This window comes from Dendrobium catenatum, unplaced genomic scaffold (genome assembly GCF_001605985.2).
Source record: "Dendrobium catenatum unplaced genomic scaffold, ASM160598v2 fragScaff_scaffold_631, whole genome shotgun sequence".
Lineage (NCBI taxonomy): Eukaryota > Viridiplantae > Streptophyta > Magnoliopsida > Asparagales > Orchidaceae > Dendrobium > Dendrobium catenatum.
Window position 1 is genome coordinate 217,209 of NW_021319093.1, and position 18,082 is coordinate 235,290.

General features: G+C 33.8%; 1 protein-coding gene across 2 annotated transcripts in view; it reads right to left on the reverse strand.

Moving 5' to 3' along the window:
* The window catches only part of LOC110102954 (lysine-specific demethylase 5D), a 104,345-nt gene that overhangs the window by 56,937 nt on the left and 29,326 nt on the right, over positions 1-18,082 (reverse strand). For both annotated transcript variants that reach the window (XM_020831477.2, XM_028695408.1), the window contains exons 6-8: positions 9,031-9,189; positions 8,848-8,934; positions 8,127-8,318 (exon numbers count right to left, since the gene is read on the reverse strand). In XM_020831477.2, the coding sequence (XP_020687136.1) occupies positions 8,127-8,318; positions 8,848-8,934; positions 9,031-9,189 (438 nt within the window). The remainder of the gene's footprint in view (positions 1-8,126; positions 8,319-8,847; positions 8,935-9,030; positions 9,190-18,082) is intronic.

Below are 18,082 nucleotides of genomic sequence, written 5' to 3' on the forward strand. Positions count from 1 at the left end.
TATATATATATATATATATATATATATATATATATATATATATATTGTACCATTGAAGGTACTCATTTTTCATTTCTTTTTTCTTTTTCATAACATTTTTCATTTACATGAACAGGAACATTGCGTCCCCAACCAATATCATAAGGGGTGGACTCCATCAATCAACATGCACATGAAAGCATTCTATATAAATTATATCATTCTCATATCATTCATCTACTTTCTATGAAAATATAAATCATGGTATATTTATTTTCATTAAATTCAACATGATCAATCATTGGGTATGAGAATGACAGATTATAATCTAATTTGTAATAAATACTTAATAAGCAAATATCACTATATTTCAACAAATTTAATTTAAGAAAGAACAAATTCATTACTGTAATTAAAAGACATGAGTACTCACCTTAAAATTAGTAAACGTGTTGCTTCACTTTTACTCCTTATTCCAATGGCGATATATTTAAAACCTATAAAAGATCACTTAACTTCATTAAATTCCTCTAACTTAATATTTCAAAACTTCTTCTTTTTTTAAATATATATTTTAATTCTTAAAAATAATCATAGCGTATTTCACTAATTAAGATTTCTTTTATTATTAAATTTTAAAATACATGTTATTTGCTCTCTCTTTCTCTTTCTCAAAGTACCTAATTAAAGCCTCTAATTGCTCTCACATTTCTAAAATGTTTATAGCAATTAAAATCTCATATATTAAAAGTTACACACATACTTTCTATTTCTCCTACTCTATATTTTTATTTAATTCATATTTTCTATATTATTAATATGTCATTCATCACTAATCATTCAATTCCTTATTTATATAATTAATTTTCCTAATTAGTGTTTTCAATTAAAATCCATATTTTATTTAAATATCATAATCTCTCAAACATATGCTCTCTCTAATTATTATTTTCTACACATTCTTATATTAAGATATTTTAAATTTAATATTACAAAATATAAATTTCTTCATTTCAAAATACATATATTTTCTCATAACTTATCTATTCTTGTTAATTAGATTCATACTAATTAAATTATTAATTATAAATAAAATTTTTCTATAAATATTAAGTTTATTTTCTTTCTAAATAAATACACATTTATTTTCTTTCTAATAACCTAAATACCTAAAGAAAACAATTATCTCTAGAAATTGAACTTAATTTTCTAAGAAAATTAGACTTTCTTTCATAAAAATATTTTCTAAATTAACTCTCTTAATTTATAAATTAAATTTAATAAATGCTAAAAAATTTCTTACTTTCTACCTGTACACGAGACTATCGCTTACCCTCCCCATCGAGTTTACTTCCTTCTCTCTTTCTCTCGATCTCCCTTGCTTGTTGATCAATCCCAAACCCTAACTTACACGCACGCACCTTCCTTCTTCCTCCCTTTTTTCCGTCTCTTTCTCACTATTTCTTCCCTTCTCCTTCTTCTTCCTCCTGGCACAACTTCCTCTCATTCAAAGCCTCTTCTAATCAAAAGGAGAGAGTGAATCGCAGTTATTCTCCACGAGGAGTCTTCCTTCTCTCTTTCTCTCGATCTCCCTTGCTTGTTGATCAATCCCAAACCCTAACTTACACGCACGCACCTTCCTTCTTCCTCCCTTTTTTCCGTCTTTTTCTCACTATTTCTTCCCTTCTCCTTCTTCTTCCTCCTGGCACAACTTCCTCTAATTCAAAGCCTCTTATAATCATAAGGAGAGAGTGAATCGCAGTTATTCTCCACGAGGAGTCATTACTTTACGCATTCAAACTTATTCCCTTGCTCGGTTTCACGATTCGACCCCACCGAAGCTCCTGTGCTCGCGGTTTGGCTGCTCTACCGGCCTGCTTTGTGCATTCTGCTCGCTGGATTTTTCTTGTTCGTCTCGCTTCGTTCATTTGATAAATAAAGCTGATTCAACTGAACCAAACGGTTGGACTGGTTCTTGCATACAATCAATCTAATATCCCAAAGTTGAATGTACTAAATCAAAATTAAAGTGCATGTTCAATCATGTTCACAAAGTGTTATAATGGACCGGCCGATTTGATTGGAAGGGAATTAGGATATTTTCTAATCAAGAATGAACTATTTAGGAAGGTTCTTAATCAAAGGAGAATTGTTTAGAAAATTTTTTTTAATTATAATTGGGAGGGAATTATTTTGGGCAAGAGATCTAATTTGAATTAAAAATCTAAGAGGGAATTATTTAGGGAATGGGAGGAGAAGAATCAAGGGGAAATTGTTTAGAAAATTTTTAATTATAATTGGGAGAAAATTATGTAGGGCAAGAGATCTAATTTGAATTTAAATATGAGAGGAATTTACTTAGAAAAAGGGGACTGATTTGAGAATGAATTAAGGGATCCTATTTAAGGCTAACAATAGTGATGTAGACAAAAGGGGGGGTCAACACGAGTCCAAAATAAATCAAATTTTGGCTTCCCTTGAGTCTAGTGGCTCAATCAAAATTGAGCTGGAATTTTAGCTCATTTATGAGCTGGATTTTAGTTCATTAAATGGAACTAAAATATAGCTCATTATTAGCTAAGTTTTAGTTCATATTTATCCTTTATTTTAATGCACTTTTATTTTAGTTTTTAATGTCTTAAAGTTGTCTCTTGGGTTTCCAAAAAGGGCTTTTGGAATCCCAAGTTAAGTGTTTTGTATTCCCATGCATGACTCCTTGGTTTCCTCCATGGTTTCATTGCATTTGCCCCCTTGGATTTCGGCCGGCTGCTGGTTTCCCGTGCCTGGGCTCTTTTTCCGTGCGGCCTCCTTGGTTCCGTGCGGCTGCTGCTTCGGTTCCCACAGCAGCCACTTCGGTTTCTTGGCTTGGGATGTTTTTTAGGTGTTTTAATGTTGTGATGTTTAGGTTCTTGTGTTAAAATTAATGTTTGTGTCTTTTCATATTGCCTTTCATACCTATATATATGGGGGATTTGTAATGTTTGAAAAAAGTTGAATATGAAATGTTATTTTTGAAAAAGTTTTAACCTGCGGGTTTTGCTTTGGAAATCATGCAGGCTCTTTCCACCCTTCTTTCTCATCCCCTCTGGAAATCCTGCGGGCTCTTTCCACTCTTTCTTCTCGGGCTTCTAACCTCTTCGTCTCTCCGTAAGTGCCGCTCCACCTGTATCCTTCTTCTCCAAGTGCAGCAACTTTAGGGTGTCATCATTTTATTTGGAGTCTAGTTTGTAAGGTTTTATTTATGTCAAATTTGAAATGTAAGAGTTTGTTCCTCTTCTTATCTTGAATTTCGTCTCAAGTCGTGTCTCTTCGTTTTTGTGTCGTCATCACCTCTCTTGTGCGGGCGAGGGGTATAGGCTCCCCTATATTTCTTGCCCCCACCAAATAGGACGATTTCAGATTATGTTTTGGGATTTTGCTTAATTTAGTTTATTCTTAAGTTATTTGGGATCTAGCCGGCGGCTAAAGATTTGGGAGGGTCGGATCTTCCTCTCCAATTGAAGATCCAATTGTATCTTGCATTTCTCTTTATAGTTCTTTTAATAAAAATTATTTTGAGGTGTTCTTTTATCCTTTTTTTTCATCCACAATTTTTGTGAAAAGTGCATCCACTTCCTATCATGTTGCTACTTAATCCACCTGAGTCAACAAACATAAACAAAAAAACAGTAAGATTTATCATTTAGTGAACAGGATTCAATCATATAATGAATAAAAAATAATAAGCAAGGTGATTATGATATTTCAAATAGTATGAAAGGTTTATTGTATAGCATTAAATTATTTTCTAATAGACTGAAAAGTTTGTCTTGCTTGTTTCATTCAAGATCTTAAGGAAGAAGTTGGGGATGAAATTATCTACAATTCAACAAAACCGCTAGAATAATCTTTATACATAACTTTAAAATTGAGGAATATTCCAATCATTCCACCGCATTGATGTTTAATGTCCCGAAAGAAAAATCATTGGCATCTCTTCTAAAGATCATCACAAACACCAACACAAGAATCAAACATGACAGAAATATATTCATGTTTAATGTCCCGAAAGAAAAATCATTGGCATCTCTTCTAAAGCTCATCACAAACACCAACACAAGAATCAAACATGACAGAAATATATTCATGTTTAATGTCCCGAAAAAAAAATCATTGGCATCTCTTCTAAAGCTCATCACAAACACCAACACAAGAATCAAACATGACAGAATATGAATATATTGAAGGGATTGTGGTTCATGAATATTCCCTGGAAGATTTATTTGATGCACAACATAATTTGCACTAACAATATGAACATATATCTGATGTTGTTGAATTGAATAAGCACCTAATCAAACCATTGTCATGAATTTCAACCTACACTGGAACAAGAATGAGACTTGAGTTTCAAATTGAATTTAAGCATGAGATCATAACTTAATCTAATCCTCCAATAGAAAACAATATCTATTATTACCACGATGAATGGTCAATCTTCTATAGGTTTTGTTCATAATTTGTTAGTTTCTTAATAAACCAATTACTAAAATTAACCATAAAAAGAGAGTTAAGTTGCGTCAAAATTTTAGAAAAATTGATAAAGATGAATGCAAAGAAACTTAGAAATTTAAATTCCATCAATTTAGTCAAATTTAAAAGTGCATAATTCATCACGACTTCACAACTAATGGTTAATATTTGAGTTACCAAAGTGCATGTGTGTATATATATATATATATATATATATATTTCAAACTTTTTTTATCCCATCCTTGGGAATTAATGATGCTCATTAGCATCCAGAGTGCATGTTAGTATTTTTAAAACTTTCATTATTTGCCTCATATAATATTAGCTATGACTATAATTTGTATACTTTGGTTTATTTGTCTGAAAATATTCATACAAAACAATAATAAATCATTACACAAATGGGACAGATGTTAAATTAAAACCAGGAGATAAGGTATGGTATTTCTAAATGCTGAATGGATTCCTACTTGGTACTTCAAAAAATTAACCTCTAGAAGCCCTGGGACATTTAAAATCACGCATAACATTGGGATGAATTCTTATAAATTAAAAATCCTATAAAATGGAATCAGTGCAATCTTCAATGTATTAAATTTGACTTTTGAATAAACTGTTATCAATGTGTAGATTCTTCTAAATTTTTCATATTTTCACATCTAAAATGTTACCAAACAACTCTACACATTTTTTTATAAGATTATATCCACCATTGATGATAGATATCAAAGGCATCTTGTCCTTTAGCATGACAAACGTCACAAACCTACTTATGATGATTTTTCGATTAATGTTCAAAAAGCACAACAGTTGTGACTAGATTTGTTTAATAAATATCAAATGCTCAATTTGTCGCAACAAAATCTTTTTAAACCAGATAAAATACTGCAAATCAAAAGGCTAAACTCATCAAAAACACAAATTATATGAGCTGAAACACAAATTATGAGTTGAAACAAGCAATTTGCTGATCTAAGCATTGTTTCAAATTTTTTTTGCAATTTTCATATTTTTATATCATATCATATTAATTTAGTGTAAACATGCTTATAGCGATGATCCATATAGAGAATAGGTTGTCCTCTCAAATCTTTGTTTTGGTGTGTTTTATTTTAGATTGTTGCTAGCTCTCTAGTTCACGGCTGCTATTGATCTAGTTTTGGTTAATTGTTGGTTCCCTGCAACCTTGGTTTTGGTGCTAGTTCTTTGCAAAGTGTTTCAATGTTGGACTACCGTTTGGAGAACTTATCCGTTAAAACTCTCTCGCCGAAGAATAAAAAGAAGAAATCGCGCGGCGGGGAGGCCGAGGCCGAATTTTCGGAGCCCACAGTTCCCTGCAACCTTGGTTTTGGTGCTAGTTATTTGCAAAGTGTTTCAATGTTGGACTACCGTTTAGATTTTTAATTGTTTCTTCCCTGACTTTACCCTGGATGGAGCTGCTAAATTATTATATCAGGAACAACTTAGACTTTGTATTAAAATCATAGATAAATTGCTCCTCTGATTGCTGCTTTCCCTGTTACTTCTTATTGGAAGTATGATTTGCAACTACTTTTATAGCTGTCGTCCGTGTTTGGGGAAGACTAAAATACAAATTAATTACCTTCTATTTCCAACACTATAGAAGCACCAGCAAATATTCGCTAATTCTGTCTTGCAATTTCCAGCATATAAATGCATTAAATACTTCACTGATTTTCAGGATTTGCTAGTGTGATTTTGGCATTTTAGCTAATTTCATGAATGCCGGAGCAAATGATTTCAAATTCCAACTCTGTTATCCAGATTTGGAATTTTAGAGACCCCAAATTTGGAATTCTTTTACTGTAAATTATAAATAGGGATGATAAAAAAAATCATTCATTGCTTAAGAAAATTTATATTCCTCTCAAATTTGTGTTGATTGAATTGAATTCTTCAAATGTAGTGCATGTAATGATTGACAACTTCAGGTGAAAGCCGCATTCTTGAAACAAACGTAAGCCTGAATTTTTTATTGGGTGACGTTTTTCCTTGCTACTTTTCATATACATAATTTGGGATTAGTTATTAGCGTTATTGTTTTGGACAAATCTATCCCAATCAAGATTTTCTGATTGTCAATCCTCACAATTATATGTTTTTATTTGATATCAAATTTCTCGGAAATAAATTTAAATGGATGATTTTTAAAATATCATTTAGAACAAATTTTATATATTAGATATTTTCATCAAAAAGACAACCTTTATACGTAAATTAAAGGAGGCGGATTGAGAATCGAGTTTTCATGTGCATGTTTTGCTAATTTCATCCTAGAAACATATTAGAAAATCCTAAGACGTACTGCATTTGAGCTCTTGAGCTGCTGAGCAAGCTTTTAGTGGAACAACTAAAACATAAATTAGTTGCCACCAAGAATATAGATTGCAGAACAAAGTTGGCTGCTAGAAACATCCTAAAAAAGGGTACACAAAACTATCGAGGCCTTTAAAATGGAATAAAATATATGATTTTATCTAAAAAATAAATTATTTCACAACAGAAATAAGCACTGAGTAGCAAATGAGGAATGCAAGGAACATATTGTGATACGCCAAGAAAATTTAAAAAAATATATATTGTGATACGCCAAGGAGAGGGGCCACCTGGCCGGCCCAAACCATGCCAGCCAGATCGGCCCAGACAATGCCAGCCAGAACGGCCCAAGCTTGCCCAACCAACCATCTCAGCCCAGGCTGAACCAGGCAGAAATAGGGACAGCAAGTAGGAGGGGAACTTCAGCCCCCTTGTGGGGCCCGTTTAGGAAAGATTTACCTATTTGTTTAGGAACATTTCCTATTTTCTATTTACGCTATTTAGGGAGGGTTTTGATTGGGTTATTGTGTGTTATTCTTATTTAAGGGGAGTTTTGTCTAGAGTTAGGGGGCTTATGTTTTGTTGAAGTTTACTTTGGGGTTTGTTGTGAGTTTCCTAACGTCTAAGATTTATGGGAGAGTTGATCTACCTCTCAAATAGTAGATATCTTGTATCTTTTATTATTGTTGAGATAATCCAAAAATCAGTCCTAATATTTGATTCCTGAATTGTCTTCTTCTCTATATGTTGTTTTACTTACAAGATGCATCACATTGTCAGCCACGTGTACCTAATTTAATGTAACAATTCAAGTCTCCATGTCCCCTATAACAAGCAGTTATTTCTGCATCTAAATGTTTGCATGCCAATTTCATCCTATGAAGACTTTTATAAGCATGCGCTGGATCAAAAAAAAAGGAAGTACACGTATTTGCAGATATTAGTGCATAATTAAATGTTTGAAGAAGCGTGCAACTTGGAATGTTCAGAACTGAATGACAGAATAACATACAGCTTCCCAAGGTGAAGCTAGTTCCTAGACTATAATTAAGTATTTTCTAAATAACGTCCAGCGGAGTAAATTTACTCCTCCAAAACAATCATTTGAACAGATTTCAGTATCTGAGTCCACCAAATAAACCATCTGAACAAGGTTACAGATTAAAATTTCCAAACTTGCATTAGCACGAATATCAAAACAGATTACAAAGTATAAAAGAAAACAGGCCTCAGATAGAAAATAGATAACATAAGATGTTAAATGCATTTTGAAATTAAAATAAGAGTCCGGGATAAACCTTCTTTATCATAGTAACTGAAACTTGATGTGAAAATGTATTCGGCTGGGAATTTATAAGGTGACGGCTCTCGATAGATGTCACATGGGACATGGAAGGGGTCACAGATATCAAGTCATCAAGTTCTGCAAGAGAGTAACGATAAAGAAGGCGAAGTTTGCTTGAATCACATTCACAAAGATGCGTCCAATGCTGCAGGAGATAAGATCATGTCAACATAGGCTTCCAAATTATTCAAAATCACGAATAGAACACTATTAAATTAACAAAATGCATCTTCTATAGGCAGGCATAAACAATAACAACTTTTATGAAGGAATCGCATGAGGTAGGTTGATAGAGAAATCATCATAACTTAGAACGTCATAACTTGAAGCATTTCCAAAATAAATATAAACAGAGTTCAATAATTGTCTGGCTAAAACCAATGGTATGTATAAACAGATTGATGATTTACAATAATCTGATGGTCCCCATTTTACAACAGCCAAAAGAAAATAAAACGTGACCTGTTGCTTAAACAGAAACATAATTAAAATGCACTTTGCAGTTTATGCAAACACATAAACAGATGTCAGATTAAGTAGGATCACATGGATGTAAATTTTGATATTCACACAGAAATCATGGCCAATATTGCACAAAAAAATATCAAGGTATAACTACTTCGTAATCTACATATATATATATATATATATACTGTATTCTTCATATGCGTTACCTTAAGGCAGACAAATGTAGTAGCCCTGCAGCTGCAAGAAATGGCTGAAAGATACAAATATTGTTGGCATATAATGCATGTTTGATCCTACAATATTTGAAGGAATTTCAATTTCATCAGAAGAAGGTATTCTGAAAATCTTAGATATGAAAAGTCATAAAAGTTAAATTAGATAAGCCATACCTCTTCAGTGCCAACATACATGGGATGCTTCTTTGGGGCCATCAAAGATGACCTGACAATACCATTTTTCCAGAGCTCTTCTCTATAGCTCTTCTCGCTAATAAATATCTCGCATAATTCCTCCTTCAGATGTGGTAAGACATTATTATCACGTGCATTCTGTAAATTCCCACAGTACAGAAATAGAAAAGAATTTAATTTAGTGATGGAAACTGTTGGAATGTTTTTTGTGTAGACCAGAACAATAACAAGAGTTTAGAAAACGTTGACTGAAGATGCAGTAAAAGACAGCAAAAATATCCAAAATTAAAGTCCCGAGAAATGTCCAAAATATCAATGAACTATGAAAGTGCAAATCGATATGAAAGAATGTCAGAAACCCTGAATATCTTAGCCGCCATTTGGTTACAGGTATTTAGAAGTCAGCACATTCTAAATACACTGCAAAGTAAATAAATTGTATATAAAATATTTTTGCTTGAGTGTAAAACAAATACAAAAGAGCACATTTTTATGTTTGATTTTAAGTAAAATAAATTCAGTGTAAAACTTGAATGAAGTGGCTAGCGGCGGCAGCCAATGGTCGCGGCATTGGAGTAGCAACCAGCGACTTATGGCATTGGGGTTGGTGTCGGCAATGGGGATGAAGGCCAGTAACAATTGGCAAGCAACAAAGCTGTGCGCAACAGTCAATGGAAAGCAGAGATAAATAGTGGCAGGCAAAGTGGGGGCTAACAACCGCGGGAGAATCTTCACGCACGCAACGTATTTGAAATTTTGCCCAATTGAGTGAATTCTAAATACACTAAAAATTCCGCTAAAGGGTGAATTACAAATATAAAAATAAATTGCTTTGCATTTCTTCTATCCAACCAAACTATATTTTGAAATCTCCTTCACTTTTTTTACTCTGCATTCCTTTTTTGACCAACAAAATAGCCCCTTGAAGAATCTAAAACTACATATACAAGAACATTGGAGAGATAAAATAGGAGCCGTAAATGAGATGGATCTTTGTTTTTCCATCCATTTTAGCTAGTCTAGATATTTCAAAGTAAAAATGTTTTGCATTAATACCTAGGTGCAGTGTCTTCTTTCCTCTCCGATGTGAACAATGAAGCAAGAACAAAACCATAAACCAAAATCAAAGCATCCATGCTTGCAAGTGATTGTATTAAGAAATTGCACAAGTTCTTGATTAGAGAAATAACAAAGAAACTTTTAGCAACTAAAACAACAAATCAAAACGTGAAAGGGGTCACTTTCGTTTAGGCCAAGTTACATATCCAAAAGATTTGAACCTTCAAAATAAGTAGAAAATAACATTATGCCAACTAGTAGTTTTCAACAAAATCCCTAGTCTAACAATAAGATTAGTAAACAAATGAATGCACTCAAAATCCCTACGTTTACTAAGCTTAGCAGAATCGGGCGAGCACGACCTTCGTGACTACAATCAACTCACAAGAAAAAGTTAGATTTAAGAAACACAAGAGAATGAAGAGTAGAGAACCTTCGCTAAGGACCGGCAGCAATCTTCCACTCGACGACCTCCAATTGTTCTTCAATAGCTTCAACCAAAGTGTCCAAGATACGTTCTATGTAGTCTTCCACCGTATGGTCGATTCTCAGGTTGACGTCGAAGAAAGTTGAAAGGAGAATGTGCACGAATCCGTGTTCGTCGTAAGCAATCCCGTAGTCCATCTCCGGGTCAGCCATCCATGCGAGAAGTCGCTGCTTTGACTTTGGGAAGTGCTGGATGACAAGGAGAGACTTCTCCGATGGTGCTATAGTGAGAAGGCTCCAGCGGAAACTGATGGACAGCAAGCTGTCCCTTTTAGACAGCAGTTTAAAGCCTCTGGCTGATGAGAATCCAAGAAGGGTTGCAGGAATTTTCTGGCAGCAGTCTTGGAGAGCAGGAAACCCAACGTGTGATGGGGTTTAGGAGGAATTTGTGGAGGAAAAAACAGCACATAAGCCTTGGGAATTTTCGGCCAGCAGGGGAGGGGAGTTGGTGGCTTAATGCCAACTTGGGAGGAGTGGTTTTGGAAAGATTTAAGGAGGTGGGGAGCAAGCGGAATTTCTGCCAGAGGAAAAAAAATGAGGGGTTTTGAATTGTTTTCAAAATGGTGAAGTGATTTCAGGAAACAATTTCAAAGGAAATATCTATGGGGCCGGCGGCATAGGGAGTAGGAGGAGGGAATTGTGGAGACATTCAATGCTTACTTAAATTAAGAAATTAAATTTGAAATGAAAGATTTCATCCAATTTAATTTGAAATTTAAATAGGCTATGAATTAGGAAGTTACCAAAGAGAGGATTATAATTTAGGTAACTATTTTAAATTCAAATAGATTTGAATTTACTCATGAATAAAGTTACCTAAAATATGAAAGGCTAATTTTGGAAAGGTTTTTAATGGCAAGTGGGTGGATGAGGGAAATACAAGAGGAGGGGCTGGCGGTTTTTGTGTGTGGTGTGTGGTACGGTTGTGGGGTGGGGGGGGAGAGTTGGGGGTGGGGTGGTGGGGTTTTGGTGCTTAACCGACGGTGGGGTGGGGAGTTAGGGTGCTGTTTGTTGCCTGAATTAGGGGTGTAGAAAAGTAAAAACAATTAAATGTATTTTATTAAATTTGTGTTGTTTGGTTAATTTTTGAGCGGAGTAAAAGGAAAGTGTCGGAATGCATTAGGCTGTGTATTACAGAGCTCATTTTGCGCAAATTAAGAAACCCGCTCATTTGAGCCTGGTTATAAATTCGGCGTTCGATTCGCTTTCGGTTGCTGTTTCGGCTTTCATTGGCTTTCGCAGGAGGTTGTAAGATTGCAGAGAGGCTTTCTTCGGCTTTCCCTTCCTGCTTGTTCGACTACGAGCTCTTCTTTTCGATCCGCTCTAACGGCGCAGCTCGCAAGTTCGCGTCATCGTTAGGTCTGTTCGGGTTCTTCATTGTTCGCAGGTTGGTGTAAGATTGCACGAGAGGCTTTCTTTGGCTCCTTCGTTTCTTGTTTCGACCTCTCTCTCGCTCCTTGTCGAACGTCAGTGTCTCTTTGGCAGAGATCCGAGTCGTATTCCGCATTCCTCAATTTGTGCGAGTGTAGAATGCATCGAGGGCGGCTGATGGTCCATTGTACGCGCGTGCACGGGAGCCTTGTCTGTTCTACTGGTGGCCTGAGGGTATTCCTGCTCTTGATCTAGTACTTGGACGTGCTGAGCAAGTATGGTTATTGGTGATTTTCCGTTCTCAAGGCAAACGTGATTGATGTGGATTTAATTTAAGATTGTTTCTGTTTTAGCTATTCCTTATTGCTTATGCCTGGTGTAAGTCTTGGGGAAGCCTTATAATACGAGGAATAGGATCTCGGGAAGCAACCGGGTGCGCTCTTGTTTAAGCAGGGAATGATAATGGCCAATCTTGGTTTCATGGACTTTTTCTCACACGCGCATCCAGGGGTCAGTCGATTATCTTACTGAGGTTCTGGAGGAATTATCTTAAGTAATAATTAAGAAAAATAGTTTCTTTGTGCTTTTGGGCGGACTCCATTCACTTTTTATTTTAGTGGAATGTGTGATATATTAATTTTACTTTGCTTTACTAGTCATCATGCGCTTACCCTTCTTTTCTGCATGTGATAGTAACTTTGAATGAACTTTTGTTTTCTAACACTTCACTGTGCCATATATGGGAGTGTATTTTGTTTGTTTCCCACTTTTGTGGTGACAGAGTGGTTTTCATTTTAGCTTGCTCGACTGAGTCTTTATGGGGTAAAGTAATGAAGATTTCGTTAGGTTTTTTGTATTTTTTGTATTTGAAAGTTAAAATGATAAATATAGAAAAAAAATTTATAAAATCTCTTGTCTGGAATAATATTCATTAGTATATTCTGGAAAATTGTCCTCTAAAGTTTTTGTGGTTAGATGGTTGCAGCTTCGTAGAACCAAATGCTTTCTTTTAAATGCGCCTAGATTTTGTGGGCACAATATGATCTTCGAGTAGTCACGCCTAATGATTTATGATGATCCTGTGGAAAAGAACTTGACTTTTGTCGTTACTGCTATACATAACCCCCTTTTCATGATTTTAATTGTTCATTGATATTTTTTTCCTTGAATTTTATTATAATTACAAAGATGGTTGGCCATTTTAAGATATTACTGAACTCCATGAAACTTCAAAAATATAATGATGTGCTGAATTTATGAATGCTCTGTTTTTAAATTTATTTATCATATTTTTGTGAGAATGAATTGATGACTTATGACACTAATATATTTTTTTGGAGAATGAAATCGTCACCACCATTGTAATGATTAAATTCCATGCATCATGAATTGGCTTCAATGAGCACTAAATAACTGAACCAGAGCCACCTTTTAAAGTTTTGGTTATAATTCAGCAAAAGGCAGTTAAATTATTAACATATATTATAGTTGGATAGTGGGTCATCGGATGTATTTTTGTTCAATTGTGTTTAAATTGATACTATCTTTTAATATTCCTTCATTGTCTTTAGGAATGAAGAAGTCTCTGATTTGGTAATTCTGGTGAGAGAGAAAAACGCTTGAAGCTAAGTTGTGTTAAAGATAGATTTTGGACAGAAAACTGTATGTGATGCGTAAGTTGGAAGTCTTCGTTCATCAAAATGTATTGAATAAGTGAGATATATGCATAGGACTTGTAAAATAATACCGTGTTGTTGATACTTGATAGTTGAAAGAGTCTTATGTTATTGGTGTCTTGCTAATATTAGATTTTTTATGATCGCAGCTTGGCTTGGTTTGAAAGTTTTTTCACGCATATATAGTCTTTTCTATTTTTAGAAATGTTTGTTTAAATTATAAAATATGTTAATTTTTGTTTTCTAGAATGCTAGATAAATTCTACAGCCCTGGAATGGAATTTCCTTTGAAAGGCTTTTCTTCTTCATCAAAGGAGAGTGGTGTTTGATGTCTTTGTCCGTTGCCACATCTGTGTTAATTGTAGGTGAAGTTTTTCATACAGGTCGTAGAAAACTTTTGTTGCAGCCTCAAAAAGATTCCTCTAAATTGGATCGGCTAAGCAAAAAGCAATTGTCAAAGGACGGAGTCAAAGATCTTAGGTTAAAATTCCACAAAAAAGCAAGTTTCTGGCTTTTCCAGTAATGTTTCTTCTAATGTTCTTGGAACGATTTCTTAGACGCGCACTGTTTTTTCCCTGCTTTAGAAAGTAGGTTTATAATATAAAAATTTAAAGTTCAAGAATTGTTTGTGCTAAAAAGGTGTTTTAGAAAGCAATAAGAAAATAGTCTCAAACGAAGCCTTAGTCAAACAAGAAACAAGAATTAAGCTCAAAAACTATTTAGCAATAAGAAAATTGTGCTAAAAAGGTATACTGACGGATGAATGTATGAGTTTCCATAGTTCCTTTCAAATTATTAAAAAAAATTGATTTTACTTTACTCTGGATCTACCAATCCAAACAAAGGAAACAGTTCTCCTGCGTTTATTTTGCAGACAACCAAACAGATACAAAATATTCAGAATGCACTACATTTACTTTACATTGCATTTCTTTTTCAGGCAACCAAACAGCCCCTTAGAGTGGCCGGCAGCTTAGGGGTCTCGGAGAGATTCTAGACCGGCGGCTAGTGGAAGAGGGGAAGGGAAAAGAAGATAGGGAAGCAAAAACCACGAACCCAACTTATCTAGGTTTGTGGGTGATGCGCAATTCTTTCCTCTCCTAGGGATCCTTCTCCCTGACTCTCAAGCTTTCACAAGAAAGTAAAGCACATAAATTTTCTTTGTCAAACATTCATTCATTAACTTGAAAAGAGAATAAGGAGTGCTATATAAAGCCTCATACAAAGGACTCAAAGACAAAAGACCACAATGCCCCTTGGGCTTACATACGACATCCCTTAATAAAAGGGTACAACGGGAAACTAAATAAAGAAAATAAAATACGACAACAAAAATAAGAGAATACATAGAATAAATCAAAAATACGACTCAATCGTGGCCGTAGATCGGCAGCCACGCCTCTGATAAACATTCCATGATCTAATGTCCCCATCAATCCACTCACAAGAAGTACAAGATACTAACATTATCATCAAAGAATGTAAAAAAAAAAAAAAAAGAACAACAATGTAAAAAAAAAAAAAAAAAACAGAACAACTAATATTAGAACACAAAGTAAAATGTAGAATATATTTCACAATTCGACAAATGCAAAATGTTCTAAAGCACTAATGTAACCAACAATAAAATGTGCAATTAAATTTTTAACAGAAGTTGAACGATTCCACAAAGGATGTCAATTTCTAAATTCGATCATGCCAAGGATTATTTTATTTAATTTTAAATTAATGGTTGTTGCATACCAAAAATGATCTGAAGAAAGTCAAATTCCTTGGGCAATGTCATTTCATAACATTTGCACTCTTTGTGCACACATAATCAAGGAAATATCTCAGTATTTTCTAAAAAAATGTTTCTCTAAGAAGACACTCTAACACTCAAGCTAGAAAGTGAGCTCGAAGGCTTAAGACAAGTGCAATCAGCTCAGGTGATTCTTTCCAAAAGATTTCAAGGATCTAACTTAATTCAAAGTAGTTTACCTTGCCCTTAAAGACATTATTTATAACGGGGAAGCTAAAAGATAGCTTGGCACTTTTGGCAGGGAGAACAATAGGTGAGGAAGAGACTTTTGATTTCTAGATTCGTTCAAAACAAATATGCAATTTAACGAGAAGCATTTTGGCCCCCAATGGTTGAAAATAAAGCAACCTAGTCTCTAAAACTAGTGATGAACCATTTTGGTCCTCCAGTTAATTAGATAGTTGAGAATCAAGCAACTTAGTCCCTAAAACTGATGTTCAAACATTTTACATGGAAGAAAGGACGGATGGATAAAAGCTTTTTGGCTTTAAATTTAGTGATGCTGGAAGTCCTAACCAGGCCAAAGGATTGGTGTCGATGGCTTTTGGATTGGTGTTGAATAAGATTTGAATTAGACCATAAATTGAATCCTTGTGTAAGGTTGATTCACTTAAGCTTGAATCAAGGGCTACTACAGTTATTGAGGCAATCTGAGAATGCAAATTGAAGATTATTGCTTTGTCCAGTTACCATTATACTAAAATTGTAAGAACATGAATCTTGGATATTGCTCAAAAAAAGCCAAACCCTTCCCTCAAGCTTCCTTAATATGATGAAAACAATAAGTAGTTTTTTCTTGAGATAGATTAAGGTTTAGCAAAAGATAATTTTCCTGTTGCTATATCAGAGTATATTTAGATCTAGAGTTGAGATTTCCTATAGATGCAAGACATTATAACAAATAAAAGTCAAAATTAAAGAGGTTGTTCGGACTTTATTTTAACTTAAATTGATATTAAGGCTTCATATTAATTTAATGGGAATGTTTTAGAGGATGGAGGTAGACTTGATCAAAATCCACAATTTTATCATCCTAGATATTTCAATGGACATAGTATACAACAAAGGGCTATGAGTGTAATAACCGACACAGGCGAAGTACTAAAGCAGATGAGCTAGCGCGAGCGAGCACGGGGTTCAATAGCCGAGTTCTATCACGCGAATGTGCAAAGAAGCATGTTCGAAAATGAAAAACAGTGACTCCTCACGTGAGATATTCTCAATTCGCTTCATCTAGTTAGTCAAACAAACAAAAGGAACGAACAAAGGCTGACCATGAGAAAAAAAGAGAGAGCAAGAGAGAGACTTTGAACAAACCAAAGGAGAAGAAGGAGGTGGTCGAGGGATCAAAGCCAAGCAGTGAGAAGAGCAGGAGCGCGGCATGGAGCATGAGCAACCAACATCAAGTAAGCAATTTTGTAATTAAATTTTCTATATAGTTTAAATAATAATAAATTAATATATATATATATATATATATAAATTATTGAAATAATTAATGATTTATGAGCCATTTTCAATATACAAGTTCAATATATTTATACGAAATAAATTGTAAATTAATTAAAAATTAATAAATAGATTTATAAGAGGAGAGGGTAAGTAAAAGAATACAAGTTTACTTAAAAGAATATTTAATAATTAGGTTATGAATATCCCATTTAATTTTAGTTTTATATATATATATATATAATTTACAACTGAATAACATATGATAATTAAATTAGAAATGTATTGATGTTAAGTAATATATAAAAACCGAGTGAAAGAGTTTGCGAAAAATTTTATAGGTATTAAACATATCAACACATCAAAGGAGTAAGAGCGGAACTTTAAAACATCTGAATTAAGGTGAGTATTCATGTACGAAGGTAATTATATTGCTTCTTTCAATTTCATTTAATCGTTAATGCAAATGATGTATCTTATTGTTTCTAGACTTCTTCTAATTGAATTGCAAATGATTTATCTTTCATATATCAAATGATTGATCATTTCAAATTATATGATAATTAGTATGTTATATTTTACATAATGTTAATGAATAATTATGAATGAAATGACTAAGATATATATGTTCGCATGTACATGTTGAATGAAGAAGCACATCCCTTTATGGTACTGGCTGGGACGCAATGTACCTGTGTACGTAAATAAAAAATGTTATGAAAAAGGAAACGGAAATGGACAATGAGTACCTTTATTGGTACTATTTTAGATAGTGGCTCCTATAAAGGTTGTATTATTTACGAGAAAATATATGATATATAAATAACAATGATTGTCATGTTTGAAATAAATTTAAATGGAATTATTTTATATTTGAACATGAGCATGCATATTATTTCAAAGGCTTAGTGTTACTTTATTGTGTTATTTTATGACTCGCTGTTTTAATTGAAAAATACTTTCAGATAATATTAAAATGCTTAAAATGAGAAGAAGAGAATGTATATCGTAGGCGAGATGCTCCGAGAAAAATGTATTTATATCATTTTATTTAAATTATTTTGAAATTTTAGTGGCTCTTTCAGTTTAATGGATATATTTTTAACAAATGAAAATTTAATCAACCGTCAGATCGTCTATTCCCAACTTGTTAATTTGAGCCTCTGAGTCGGGTTGTGATAATAAATCA